General features: G+C 55.5%; 2 protein-coding genes across 2 annotated transcripts; one reads left to right on the top strand and one right to left on the bottom strand.

The window, feature by feature from the left end:
• Window positions 1–11,704: 11,704 nt before the first annotated feature.
• NGA_2063600 (uncharacterized protein) lies at window positions 11,705–11,958 on the top strand (the record flags this gene model as incomplete). The annotated part of the gene is made up of 1 exon (XM_005855082.1): window positions 11,705–11,958. A coding segment is annotated over one exon (254 nt), but the record flags the coding sequence as incomplete, so codon positions are not given.
• On the bottom strand, window positions 11,938–13,545 carry NGA_2096200 (tetratricopeptide repeat protein 26; the record flags this gene model as incomplete). The annotated part of the gene is made up of 1 exon (XM_005855083.1): window positions 11,938–13,545. A coding segment is annotated over one exon (1,608 nt), but the record flags the coding sequence as incomplete, so codon positions are not given.
• Window positions 13,546–15,023: the final 1,478 nt, after the last annotated feature.

Raw genomic sequence — 15,023 nt, 5'->3', positions numbered from 1 at the left:
TCGGGACTAAGCGTAGTCCTCCTTTTGGTCGAGGCTCCTTGTGTGCATGTACATCGGTGCCCTTTTTGGCATTTTCTACCGGTCCAGTAAAGAGACTCATGATGTTTGAGCGCATGGTTGTAAAATTCATTAAAGTGTTGTCTTTGTCTATCCTGAACACCACAACGTCCTTGGATGCCGGCAGCTGCGGCAGTCCCACATCTCTGAAATCGTCCTGGTAGGCTACAACCAAGCCTCTGGAAACGTGATGGGCGGCCTGTCTATTGCCCGCTTGAGACGTGGATGTGGAAGCGAACGAAAAGTCCGGGTATCCCGGGACGGCAATTGCCTTAGAGCAAACGACCTCCACCGCCATCTCGCTTATAGCGCTGACATTACCGCTTGTCAAGTTTACGTGCTGAAAAGGCAGCAACTCCGTTTGTCCCGCGCTGTCACCAGCCACGACCAGGCTCTCGGTACTCACAAGCACGCGATCGCCTACCGCGATTGCCATTTCGTGCAAGGAGCGTGGGACACGGGGGTCCTCACCACCCTTCATCTTGGCACCACCGGCTGCTGGGTCGGATCGACCTGCATCTTCCCAATTTCGGCGGGCGAATCGATACAGATAGGCGGGGCCATCCATTTCCTTAAGAGCCTTTGCCTTGTTGCACACCATATCGCTGAAACATCGACTCGTCCGTTCCTCTTGGGCCGCCCCCCGACGGTGCCACAATTCTCGTCCGGCCCGAACAGAGGCGTTGGCTTCCAGGCCAATGAGCCGATCCCACTTGCGGAGGTATACTCGATCATCTTCCTGGAGGTGACCGGTCAAATCATCGAAAAGCTGTCCGATGGCACTGCTCTGCGCTGTACCATCTTCGAAGGCTTGGTGGTAGACCATGCATTCCGCTACCTGGAAACACTTGGAGCACTCCCCTGGATGGGCCAAGACCGGAGGTAAGGGCCGTTCAGGATTTTGCCCGGCTTGCATGCACGCTTGGGCGACGCGGTTTCGCACTATCAGCAATTGGCGGATTTCGGACTCTCGCCCAGCCACGGTGCGTGTTTCTACGCCGGTTGTTCTCAAGTAGGCAAGCAAACCCGAGTCCCCTGCTCTGGCTCGCGCGTTTTGTCGTGCTGAGGCCATTCTGCTGCGGCCGGCATGGCCGTACCGATCCTGGAGCAGGAGACCATAGAGCATGACCTGGCCCCGGTGCTCGGTTTCATTTATGGCGGAACCGCTCTTCAGTTCCAAGGGCAACAGGTGTTCGTGTTCTCCGTCATTACGCCGATGCTCTTCCAGCAATTGCTGTTGCCGGACGGATCCTAGAGGCACTGCGCCGAGCGTGGCGTCAATGTTCCCTTTGAGCCCGTAAGTGGACGACCAGATGCTCTCCTCCACATGCTGGACGCGTTGCACTTGCACCTCTGGGATGCCAGTTCCCCCAGCGTGCTGCCGATCTTGAGGCGAAGAAAGATAAAGCAGACGAGCCCATTCCACCAGAGGGCGAATCAAATCAAGAAGCTCCTGTCTGGCCTCCGCTTCCGGCACCCGTAGGCCGTAGAGCTGGACACGAAAACGCTGTATGACGTGATCCGCGACCCGCTCAATCTCCTCGACGATGGAACCGTCGGCGAGGCGGGGCAGCAACCTGTCACGCTCGTTGAGCAGCAGGAGGGTGGTTTGAATCAGGCTGTGCTTGAGGTTGCCCATCATGGTCACGGGACTGGACCCGGAGGACGAGGACATGGAAAATTGCAGGACCGCCCGCCGGTCGCATCGCAAGCCGGCGATGACGGAGGAGGGGGAGACCAAGAAGTCAGGGTGTAGGACCAGATGGTTCCGTGTGCGATCTACCACGGTCAAAAGCCCGTCCTTTCTTCGTCCACGCTGGTCACAGTCCGTCTCACGCGGGTCTGTGCTTATAATATGGACCAAGTTTCCTCGTTGTGGAGGGCATTCCAGGCTCCAGGGAGGCCCAACGAGGAGATTTACGCGCTGGCCCGAGGCCAAATGCAAAGCGTCCACGACTAGGCTGTCATCTCCTTGCGGTCCACCTTGCACATCTTCAACCCGATAGCGAGAGTAGCCTTTTGCTTCCTCCAACCCCGGATAGGCGTCGTCGGCGGGCGAGGGGGTTGGGAGGGAGGTAACGCCGGGCTGGGGGGGGGCTGCTGGGATTTCAAGGGGATGCTCCTGCACGCAGGAGGGTGAAGGAGATGGCTGGTCTAAGATTTGAGTGGCAGTGAACAAAGGTACCGCTGCTGCTGTCTCCATAGGGGTCTCAGGAGCGGTGGATTCGGCTGCTGCTGCTCCATCTTCCCTCTTGGGGGAGGAAACGGATCGGCAAAGCGCCGATGGCGGAGAAGACGCAGGCGCTGCTTGTTGTGTGAGCTGCAAGATCTGGGCCCAGTCATTATCGGTCCACAGATTGGAATCATCTGCTTCCTCCCACGGCTTTGCCTCTTCCTGTCGCTCGACACATTCCCGCTCTGAATCCTTCTCTCCATCCACGGGCGCCGAGTTCGGTCCGCTGTCCTTATGTGCCCGGATCTCTCCACCACCGTCCTCTTCCTGGCTCAGCTTTTCCTCAATCTGCTCCAGGATGTCCAAGAATCGGCGCCCGCCCGTCGCCTCATCTCCTTTTATCGGTCCGACACAGTCGCGGATTGTCCCATCCTGGATAACCTCCCATGATCTCGACGCGGGCCCGTCCCGTGATACCTTGTCCCTTGGTCGACGTGGACCAGCCGCGGACGGAGACGACTGCTGAATGTGGGGTTGACAATTTTTTGAGAAATGTTCGGGCCTCAGGGACCTAGCCAGCTCATCCACTCCAGAGGACGCCGCTCCCAAGCCGCTGCTGTCAGTGTTGACATTTTCTGTCCAAAGACCGTCTTTTCCTGCCCCAATATCCAGCCCACTCAGATTCTCATTCTTCAATTTCGGGGGACGAATCAGTGAGAGCCTCGAAGATTGGCCTAGCCCTGGTTTTGAGCGCTTCCCGACAGAAAACGGAAGGCAACGGCCATTCTTTAGACAACCTTCGATATCCTCTGCCACACTTTCTTCACCCGCCGTCTCAGCTTGTTCCCGTTTATGCATTGAAGGAGACTTTTTGGTGCATTTCGACATACTTGATTTTTCGATAATACTGTCGCCGGTGGATGTTTTGCAGGCGTGGCGATTTATTGCGGGCGACTTTCGGAATAAGAGATTTCGCAGCAATGACGAAGAAAAAGAAGCACGCGGTTGTTGCTGTAGCAGTGGATGCTCCTGATCCTTGTGAGATTGCTTCAGGTCGTCACCATTCTTATCGCTCCAATTATTGCTTACATCAATGGATCGTACCAAGGACTCATCCTGTCTTTGATGTGCATGGTGCTGATCCGATTGCTGCTCGAACAGGCGGGTCTGATCTATGTTTTCCTTGCTTGCCAGCATGTCCTGGATAATACTCAATTCTTTATGTACTAGTCCAGTAGAATGTCGTTGCATGGGTCGATATCGTTTCGGAGAGGCCTGCCAGATGACCTCTTGTGTGTTATCCATCGCAGGGGACTCGTCGTCAGCTACCGCTGAGGCTGCCAATGCGGGGGCTGCAGCTCCGGTTGTCGTGTAGGAGGACTCAGCAAACTGAATTCCGTCCTCTCCATGGCGCCTGCTTAATCTACTACTGCCAGAGTCGTTAGCACCCATAAAAAAAGGTGGCGCGGATGTCCGTCTTGTGTCATTACGGCCACCGTCGTCTTGCGCCCCAGCAGCCCCGGCGCTGTGCGGCCGCTTTACACCAGTAAGACGTCTCATAAATACCTGATCTAAACTCAAAAAATGATGGAAAAGGTAAAATTCATACTCTATAGTAACATCACATGGACCATTGCCTCGCCTGGGTGTCCAAATTCCAGAAATTCACGCCGCTTGTCCTCCCTTTCGTCCTGCTGCCCCGCCATTCGCCGACTCCGATGACGCTCGCGGAAGAATTTCGGGCGATGGCCAGGCCATGGTTGTATGCCACATGCAGGCACAATCATCCCTGCCACGCGGGATTTTTAGCGCGCATGAAATCCGTGGATGAGATGGAGTAAGTCGGGGACGTCCTGATCGGCCTCGAGGTGCCCCGTCTTACAAAATCCATTGTGTCTTCCGGTGTGCTTCCAGGCCAAGTCCGCGTACCCGTGTTAAGGAGGAATGCGGTGGAAGACGCATTGCGCATTCCTTCTCCCAACAGAAGTGGCTGACCTTTAGCTAGTTCTGCTTCGTATATCGCAGCATTTATATGTCCTTTTCCATTTTTACCGTCCATCTTTCAGCATTTGTTTGTCTGCCGCTTTCCGTTGCCGGCGTCATATAAGCGAGCGTATGCTTTGTCAAGCATTTCGCGTGTGCTTGACATGTGATGCGCTTATCAATACTTCTCCAAATCTACACATTTATATACACGTAGTTTCGAAGTTCACCGGACTCCTCTTTTTGCCGTTTCTGGGGCGAGGCTTCCGGGCAGCGTTTTCTCGCTTCCCTTCCCGCTCGTTCTTTTGCATTGGTCAGAAGACACCAACTTGGCCCGTCATTGATTCGGAAGCATGTACATTGAAGAGGTCATAATCGATGGATTTAAATCTTATGCGACGCGTACCGTCGTCTCTGGCTTTGACCCGTGCTTTAATGCTATAACGGGCCTGAATGGAAGCGGCAAATCCAACATCCTCGACTCAATCTGCTTCGTGCTCGGCATCTCCAACCTTTCGCACGTGCGAGTTGGCAACCTCCAAGAGCTCGTGTATAAGCAAGGGCAGGCAGGAGTCACCAAGGCTACCGCTACCATCAATTTTAATAACGCGGACAAAAAGAGCAGTCCCGTCGGCTATGAGCACTTTGACCGGATATCCGTGACCCGACAGGTGGTGATAGGGGGCAAGAACAAGTATCTGATCAACGGCCACGCGGTGCAGGCGTCTCAGGTTCAGAATCTGTTCCACTCGGTCCAGCTAAATGTGAACAACCCTCACTTTTTAATCATGCAAGGTCGGATCACCAAGGTATTGAACATGAAGCCGCACGAGATCCTGGGCATGATCGAGGAGGCGGCAGGGACCCGCATGTTCGAGAACAAGAAGCAAGCCGCGTTGAAGACCATCGAAAAGAAGGCGGCCAAGATGTCCGAGATTCAAAAGGTGTTGGTGAATGAGATCACGCCGACCCTGGAACGCCTCCGCAAAGAACGCAAGCACTATTTGCAGTGGTCGAAGAACAACACAGAGATCGAGAAGCTCCAGAGGCTGTGCGTCGCGCATCAGTACACACAATACCACGAGGAGGTGTCCCGGTCTGCAGAAGAGCTCTTGGGTATGGAGACTGAACGGGACCGGCTCAAACAAACTGTCCAGTCGCTGAAGGCGGCGGTGCAAGAACGAGGTGCTGAGGCGGCCAAGCTCCACGACCTGCGGGAGAAAGACTATGGCAAAGCGCTTGAAAAGGCAAAGTCGAAGGAGGAATCACTTTCCAAGGAGCTGGTGAAGATAAACACGCATTGGAAGAACAAGAAGAGTACCCTGGATAAGGAGGAGAAGGCGTTGGAGGCCATGCAGCAGCAGGTGGGGGATGCTCACGGGGCGCTCAATGAGAAGGTCAAAGAGCTTCAGGCGTGCGAAAGCTCGGTGTCGGCAGCGCAGGCGGTGCTCCTGGAGAAGGATAAGTTTCTGCAGGAAATGGACCATGCCTATCAGGCCATGTGTGCGGGAACCTCAGAGGGTGGCGACAGGGAGGACGCTGCCACTTTGACCGACCAAATCGCTTCTTCCAGCCAGGCAGCCCATGCTGCGGAGGGGGAGGCAGAGCGCTTGGGCCTGCGGATCACTCATTTGGAAAAAGCCATCGTGGAGGCCAAGAAGGAGCTGAAAAAATCGGAGAAGGAAGGCGTCAAGATCCAGAAGGACAGGGAGGCCCTAAAATCCGCTGTGGCGGACTTGCGTGGTAAGCTGCAGGCCCTAGGGTCGGAGGAAGCCGCCGCCGACCAGCTCCGAGCCCAGCTACAGGATGTCGAACCCCGTCGGGACGCGTTGCGCGACCAGATTGAGACCCTGGCGGCGCAAGTGGAAGGCAGGCTGGCGTTTGAGTACCGTGATCCTGAAAAGGGGTTTGACAGATCCCGTGTCAAAGGAACGGTGGCTCGGCTCTTGAATTTGAAGGACCACTCCGCAGCCACGGCCATCGAGGTCGTGGCAGGGGGCAAGCTCTACCAGGTCGTGACCGACACCGAACAGACGGGCAAGTTGCTCTTGCAGAAGGGTGGGCTAAAGCGGCGCGTGACGATCATTCCCTTGAATAAAATCTCCCGACACGTCGTGGAGGCGGGGCGTCTCAAGAAAGCCACCCAATTGGCGGAGCGGCAGGGAGGAACGGCGCGCCTGGCCCTGGAATTGGTCGGTTACGATTCCGAAGTGCGCGCCGCCATGGAGCACGTGTTTGGCAGCACCCTTGTGTGCGATACCTTGGACGTGGCCAAGTCACTAACTTTCAACAAGGAGATTGGGCGGCGCACCGTCACGCTGGCAGGGGACTCCTTCGACCCATCTGGCACTTTGACGGGGGGGTCCAAGCCAATCGGGAACTCTATCTTGGGAAAACTCCAGGAACTAAAGGGGGCTACCGCGGAGCTATCTTCCCTCGAGGCCCGCGTCAAGGAGCTGGAAAGCGCTCTGGCCAAGCAGGGCTCCGCCGATAAAGAGAGGGGCAAGTTGACGGCGGCTCTGGAGATGAAGGAGTATGAGCTTCGCTTGTTGGAAGAGCGGGTTTCGCAGAGTGTGCACGGGATGTACGCAACACAGGTGGAGAAGCAAGAAAAAGAGCTTGCAGAGTCGAAAGCCGCAGTGGCGGCGGCCAAGGCCAAAGCGGTCGAAGCGGCAGCTCGACACAAGACGTTGCAGCAGCAGGAGGCAGGTTTGCGGAAGAAAAGGGAGGAAAAGTTGAAGGGTTTGGAGAATGATTTGAAAAAGGCCAAGAAGGCACAGGAGGCCGCGGCCACCGAAGTCAACACAGCGGAACATCGCCGGAAGAAGCTTGAGTTGGAAGTGAAAGAGCTCGAGGGGGAGGATTCAAGCGTCGCAGCCCAGCTGACTGCATCCAGGGAGGGTTTGTCGAAATTGAAATCGGAAGTGGAGGCCATGGATACAGAATTGAAGGGAAAGCGCGAGGCGTACGAAACAGCGAAGCATACGTTGGCCGAAGCAAAGCAACAAGTGGCTGTGTGCGACAAGCAGATTCACAAGCTGGAGTCTGAGAAAACCAAGGCCGAGAAAGAAATCTCAGCGTCAGAAATCGAAAGCAAAAAGCTTGAAAACAAAATCGGTCGGTTCCAAAAGGACAAAACAGCGGTTCGACGCGCCCTAAGCGCGCTCCTGGAGAAACATCCGTGGGTGGAGACGGAGAAGCAATTCTTTGGACGGCCCCATACGGACTACGATTTTGAAGCCCGGAAACCCGCCAAAGCTCATCATCTGCTGGGGAAGCTACAGGAAGAGCAGGCGACTTTGGCGAAAAACATCAACAAAAAGGTGATGGCCATGATAGAGAAGGTGGAGGCCGAGTATGAAGAGCTGGGCAAGAAGCTCCAAGTGATCGACAATGACAAGATAAAAATGATGAGCGTGATAGAAGAGCTGGAGGTGAAGAAGAATGAGGCGCTGCAGACGACATGGGTCAAGGTCAATCGAGATTTCGGCTCTATATTCTCAACCCTTTTGCCGGGAACGAACGCGAAGCTGGATCCGGTGGAAGAAGGCTCTGTGTTGGAAGGCCTGGAGGTAAAGGTCGCATTTGGGAGTGTCTGGAAAGAGACCTTGACAGAGCTGAGCGGAGGACAACGTTCTTTGTTGGCCCTCTCTCTCATATTATCCCTGCTGCTTTTTAAGCCCGCGCCCATGTACATTTTGGACGAGGTGGACGCCGCCTTGGACTTGTCGCACACGCAAAATATTGGGGCCATGCTCCGCACCCATTTCTCTCACTCGCAATTCATCGTCGTGTCGTTGAAGGAGGGCATGTTCAACAACGCCAACGTTATCTTTCGGACACGTTTTGTGGACGGCGTTTCGACGGTGACCCGCACCCTCGGCAACGGCCCCGCGCTCAAGAGCAAGCAAGCTCAATTCAACAAAGCGACATCTGTGTCGGCGGTCTCGGGCTCTAAAGCAGTCTCGAAGGAAATTGGCAACGTCGGGGAGGAGGGTGCCGAGAAGAAACGGAGCAAGAAGGGAGGTGGTACAGAGAAAAGTGCTCGCGGACAAGAAAACTTAATGCTTGCGAAATGCTGAATGTGGAGCCTAGGTAAAATACGGGAAACGGGGTTAGTGGTGGTCACAGAAAGGTCTGCATGGAGAGCAAATGCTTGAAAGCACGCCCGCTTGTGCTGCCTGCGATCGGGTCACACCTTGAAAAGAAAAAGGAAGGAGCCGCCTACACCCGCCGTACAGAAGTGCAAGACAACTGCATAAAACTGGAGTCCAAAACAGAAAGAAAAAAGACATTCGACGACAAGAACTGATGCGTGAAATTTGATAGAGCATCCCGATACTGATGTATAGAATTCTCCATTGTTTTTCGGCTTCGGGAGAGGCAACAACGGGAGGATATGAAAGGGTGTAAGCTAGACCAAAGACCTCTTCTTCCGAGAAGCACCTGGAGGCGACCAGAGATCGCGCCGCAGAATCAACACACCAGCCATTTTACACAAGCTTGTGACCACGTCTATCGCACCGAGCCGGCGGGCATGGTGTGGGCTGCATGCCTCTTCACCCAAGGACCCACCAGCTGGTTCCACTCGAGGTCACGTGCGGCCTTCCTAACATGCAACTCATGCGCCAACTAGCACCCTTCACCTTTGTGTGGCTTCCTCCACACTGCACCTCCCCACTCCGCCATCTCGCTCTTCTCCCTTTCCAACCCTAACCCATGTTGAAATTAAAGCTGCCGGGTGGCTGGACACCGCCGCCCACACCTCCACCGGCGCCCGGTCCTCCACCCATCTCCCCCGTCGAGAAGGAGAAAGTGCCATTCGGTTGCGGTGCCTGCGATGCAACCCCTCCCTCCACTGCCTCTTCCTCCACTCCAAAGAACCGTTCAATCAGGCTCACCGACTTTTCGTACAATTGCTCCGAAGAATGGTTCTGAAGCTCCTCCAGCTTCTGCAATCCACCCAGCTCAGCAACCAGGGCGGCCATTTCATTGTACTCCGCACCAACCATTTTGTTTCCCGCTCTCCGACCTTCAAGATGTTCTCCAAGCCCTCAAGCGCCACGGAGATGATCTTGTTGTCGTCGGTCACCAGCAGGTCACAGAGCGGCTTGATGCAGCCTTGCTCCACCAAATGTTTGATCTGCTCCGCCGTTCCACCGGAGGTGGCATTGGAAAGCGCCCAGGCCGCCTCCTTCTTCACATCGAAGTCGGCTGTTTCCAGAAGCCCGATCAAGGGGCGAATCATCCCCTGGTCGATCACAGCCTGGATCTGGTCCTTGTTGCCGGCCGTGATGTTGGAGACGGTCCAGCATGCCTCTTTCTTGATCGTCTTCTTCATGTGGTTGAGCAAGGCGAGGAGGCAGGGCAGGGCATGGTAGCCAATGATGATCTGCGTTTGCAGGTCGTCTCCCGTCACGATGTTGCCCACCGTCCTGAGCGCGGGCGTTTGGATGGTGTACGAGGGGTGCATGAGGAGCTCAATCAAGCGCTTGCAGACCCCGGCTTCGATCACGGCCTGGATCTTCTCGTTCGGGCCGTCCGAGAGGTAGGACAGGGCCCAGCAGGCATCGGTCAGCACCTCCTCATCGGGAGAGTAGATAAGCTGCGCCAGGGTGGGAAGCGCCGCCTTGACCACCTCGAAGTCAGGCTGGGGCTTTCCTCGACAAAAGTTGGACAGAGTCCAGGTCGCGTTTCGAAGCATGGTTAGCTTGGAATTCACATGCAGCTGCTGGAGGAGGGGGAGCAAGGCGTGCTGCCCCAACACCAGGTCTCTGCATTGGGGCGAGTCGCCCGCTATGTTCCCAAGGGCCCAGACCGCCTGTTCGCGGACGTCGTCATTGGGAGAGCTCAAAAGCTGGACGAAGATGGGTACGGCGCCCTCAGAGATCACTACTTTGGTGTGCTCTGAGGTCCCAGAGGCAATGTTGGTCAAGGCCCAGGCCGCTTCAAATTGCAAGGGGGGATTCTCCTGCCGCTGCAAGAATTCCACAAGCCGCGGCACTACTCCTGCATTTATGACGTGTTGAATCGGTGGATTCTTCTCTATGGACAGCAGTTTGCGAAACTGCGTGGTGGCTTCTAATTGCACGGCCGGATCCATCGATGACACCCCCGCAACCATGGCTGGCACTTCTTTCAGGCGCTGAGCCATATCTAAAGCCGCGCTTCCCCCCCCCGCGCCCGCATTGTTTACACCGAGTGCGTTTCCCAAGTCATCCGTGCGTCGGCGTTGGTTTAGTGACTCCTCCCGCTTGTTCTTTCGGATTTGGATTTGCGTTTCTTCTCGACGTCGACGTGCATCGTCCGAGTCAATGCCTTTCTTGTACGCTTTCTTCCGCTGCAGGTTGATGCATGTTGATGAAGACAGAATGAAAAATTGCCCTTTCGGTTTACATACACGGCATCTAGTATCGTGGTCCTAAGACCACTGGATCCAAACCACAGATGCCTTCCTCTCCTACGCAACCACGTACCTGGACTTCTTTATCAGCCGGAGTCGACATGACAACAGGATTCGAAACCACTATTTGACACTCAGTGGCGTGGAGCGGGACAGCGCGCCTGGGTGGGTATAGAAAGAGGACAAATGCGACGGGCGTGCGTGAGGTCAGCGGAAAAGCTCTGGTTTCGGAGGTCAAACGGGAAGATCAGAGGCAATGCATGCTGCCACAAGACCTGGTGGGGTCACCGGTTTCCACGCGCGTAAGCAGGGTGCATTGATGTCAAATGAGTGCCAAAGCGCGAGGGAGGAAGGGCGGATGTGCCTTGTTTGGCAGTTGTTGCGAGTGGGAGCACGGGCTGTGATTCTTCCTCCGCTCCCTGGCACGTTTTCATCATCTCCCGCCCGGCGAGGAGCTGGGGAGGGACCTCTGGGGCTAGAGAGATTGCCAGCTAACCCTGAATAGCGCGTAATAAGTTTGCCAACGTGTTGAACCAAGCATAGTTGTAGGAAGGCGGAGGATGCGGCGGGTATTGTGTTTTGTTGGTATTCGTATCAAGTGGTCTTTCCAGTCAACTACCTCCAATGATCGATAACTACAAGTAGCGGCTGACAAAATCTGTACAAGCATGCCAGTAAGAGTCGGGGGAGCTTTGTATTGTGTGGTAATGGCTACATGGAGGGGAAGGGGGGAGCGAAATATCAATGGCCAACGCCCTGTGTCTGGTTAGCCCTCGAAGACCGCATTTCGGGCCCCTCCAGGTCGATGAAAAACAACCAGAAAGACAAAAAGCGATACAGTCAAGCGGCTCTAAGCGCCCGCATTCGCAGTAATCGCTGTTGCTTTTAAAGGGCTATTCACCGTCCTATATAGAGGCAGCCCTGCGCTACAGGAGATCAAGCTTGAGGCGGTGGCCGCAAGTGCACGGATGAAGTGCCCCCACTGATGCGCCAAGAGGAAGCAACATTCTTCGTGGTAAAGCTGAATTCTTCCAAATATATTTCCTCTATTTCTTGGTTTGTTGAATGTACATGTTTATAATCACATGCGCCTCCGGTGCCTCCTCTTTCCCCCGGGGCTTCACTCCATAGCGTATTTCTTCATGACCCTCAGCATGTATTCCGCCTGGGGGTTGTTCACGTTTCCCTCCCGGAGCAAAATCATCGCTTCCTGTAGCTCCTCCTTGGGCAACGTCCCCGCCAAGCAGAGCTGTAGGACTCCAGCGCACGCCCCGCGTTTCCCCTCCCAATACTCAGGATCGTCGGGGTCCAAGCGCTCCAGCACGTGGAAGGCCTTGGCCGCCAGTAAAAAGTGGCCCATCCGATAGCAGTCATTGGCCACAAGCTGCAAAAGTGCAAAAGTCGCTGCGGCCCCCGCCGTCGCGTCGGCCTGCAGATAAAGCTCCCAGGCGTAATGCGGGTTGCCGTTCATAATACAGCATCGACACAGCCAAGCCAGAAAAGCGGGCTCGGCTTTGTATTCTTCGTTACGGACAGCAAAGAGGGACTCTTCGGCCGCCTGATAGTCTCCCACGGCGGCCAGGGAAATGCCGTAGTTCCAATGGAAGTCATCGTCCGCGCCCATGTAGGTCCGAATGGAGGAGAGGTAAGTGTTCACGTCCTCGAAATTCTTGAGCAAAAAGAAGCAGGAGGCCATGCTCTGCCGCCCGGGGATCGTGTCGCATTCGCTGGCCGAGGCACCCACGAGCTGAAACAGCTGCTGCGCCGTCTTCAAGTGTTCGCGAGAGCCGAGCGCCAGGCCCCGCCCGGCGTTGACGATCCCCTTCAGGATGTACTCTTGGGGGGTGCTGGGCTCCAAATGTCGCATCAGCTCGAAGGCCTCCTCCGTGCCGTTGTGCCGCAGGTAGTAGATGACCAGGTTCAGGCGAGCCTCGGGGATCACGTCGACCAGGGGGGGAAGGACCCGAAGAGCCCCTTCCCCGCCCCTGAATACCACCAAATTATGCCTCAGCAATGCGTGCTCCTGCAAGTCCACGCCATATGCCTCCCCAAGCCCCTTTTGGAGCTCCGCCTCGGCAGCCTTTCCGTTGTAGAGCCGGTAGTGGGTGCATGCTTTCAGATTGAGGGCCACCAAGGACCCCGGGTGCGCCTGGAGGTAGGCCGCCAGGATCTCCATGACCACGTCGTAATGGTCCATCTTGTAGTAGCACAGCGCCACGTACACGTTCAGGGCCACGTCGTCCCTGTGCTCGAGGAGGAGCCGCTTGTAGACCTCGACGGCCTCTTGGAAGTGGGAGCGGAGGTAGTGGATGGCAGCCAGAGAGAGCTGGTCCTCCACGCCGTCGCTGAGCTGGTGATGTAAGTGCAGGAGCTTCGTCTCGTTCCCTTGCTTGTGGGCGATGTGGAAGAGAAGACGGGTGCGCAGTCCACCTTCCTCCAACGGGCCATGCATGGCGGCGCGCTCGGCTTCTTCGTACTGCTGCATGTAGTAGTGACAGCATGCCCGAAACAAATGAACTTCCGGGAGAGACGTGTCTGCCTTAGGGCCTGCTACTTCTGCCGTGCCGTCCGTGCATTGCGAGTGGCCTTTGTTTGGACTCTGAGTTTTCTTGTCTTTCAAGTCCCTTCCCTCTCCGTCCGACGCCCAGTGCTCCCCGCGAAGGATGCCTTCATACGTATGCAATGCCTGCTCGTACTCTCCCATATGGAAAGCGCAGTACGCCCGCCATAGCAAATACTCTAGTGTCGAGCCTCCGTCGACCCTTTCCATACGGCGCGTGAAGTCCAAGATGGCCAAGGCCCCCGCATAGTCCCTTGCCCGGACAAATTGCTCAACAGTCGGCATAAGGCAATCCACCGTCCCGGTGCTCGCGTCATTGGGACCGGCGACCACCGATGGGACGAATCCCGAGCCCTGACTAAAGGCTAGCCCCCCATGACGCTTGGTGGGGTGCTTGTTCAAAATCTTCCCTAATGATTTACTCGTGCCGCTGGCAGGCTTGGCGAGCATCATGATTGCGGAAAAGAAGATGCGAAGATGCCAGTATGTAGGATCCTGTTAGCAGACAAGAGATTTCCAATCCACCCGAAGCTGCTTCTTGTCGGAGTGGACATATGGCATGTACCACAGACACTTGATGAGAAGACCAAAAACCTCTGAAGCAAGGGAGATAAAAATGAAGATTATATGAAGAAGAGCGGCCGAAAGCTATTTGCACACGTTCAAAAAAGGAGCTACTCCCGATTTTGATGGCCAGTCGCTTGGAGAAAAGAGAACAGGAGGGTAAATCTTGTCGTGGCAGCGTTAGAGACCGCGACATGATAAGAGGAGGATGGAGTGTATTAATTTTCAGGAATTTTTGGGGCGATCGTGATCTAGCAAGCGATGTCTTCGAGAGTCTGGGCATAAAAATAAAGCAGCATCCTCTGAGTGACAGTAATGTGCGATCTACGCCATGCATCGATTCCTGGACGTACGCTCACTCTTTTTAATTCCGCGGTATGCTAAATTCGACAAATTTGCAGGCCGCACGACTGGAATACATCAGAACGTGGCACGTGAATAAAAATGCCGTACGCTCCCTCTTCGGCAGGGTTGCCTACGCTAATCCCTGTCTCCCCCTCACGGCCGCATTCCCGCCCCCCTCACTCAAGGACTGTTTCCAAGGAGAGCATGAATGATGCGACCGTATTGTACACAGCGGTGAAGTCATTGTACGATCTAACGGGAGATGTGAAGGCGGTGTTTGGAAAGCATTACGTGCCCGAAACCGCATCCTTCATCGATCCCCTGGTCACGGTCACTCACGATACGAAGGCTTGCGTGGGCCAGTTCCGTGCTTTGCGTGGGCTTTTCTCCAGGGCAGAAATCAAGACTCGCAGTGTCACCCGTGGAGGGAATCATCTAGTCATTGACTGGCAGATAAAATACTTCCCCCGGGGCTTGCCGTCCCTGTGTGCCTTCTCTCTGCACACCATCACAATCTTGACCTTGGAGACCGAGAGCGAGGCCCCAGAGACCAGCACGGGCTCGATGCGCATCTCTCATCACGTCGATCATTGGTCACTCCACGAGCTCCTGTCCTCCGTGCCCGTTTTGTCTTTTTTCTACAGCACGTTGTGGCGCCCGATTTTTGGCAAAAGTAGCTCATTTTTGACGAACGCTGTGTGCGACTACTTTGAAGGCCGAAGTGGACGAGGTGAAGACGAAGGAGAAGGCACGACCCATGGCGCTGACTTCGTTTGGGGGCGGAGGAGGGTGGGGAGGGGGGGAAGGGGGGGGAGGGGAGTGGAAGGGGGGGGAGAGGCCCTTCGAGGTCCTGGTGGGGCCGAAAGTGTCTTCGAAAGAGGCACTTGCGGAATAATGACGGATACCATAGAGGGGAGGGAGGGCGAGGTAGTTTTTTT

The sequence above is a fragment of the Nannochloropsis gaditana genome, assembly GCF_000240725.1.
Source record: "Nannochloropsis gaditana CCMP526 unplaced genomic scaffold scaffold296, whole genome shotgun sequence".
Lineage (NCBI taxonomy): Eukaryota > Eustigmatophyceae > Eustigmatales > Monodopsidaceae > Microchloropsis > Microchloropsis gaditana.
This window is presented reverse-complemented; position numbering and strand designations above follow the sequence as displayed.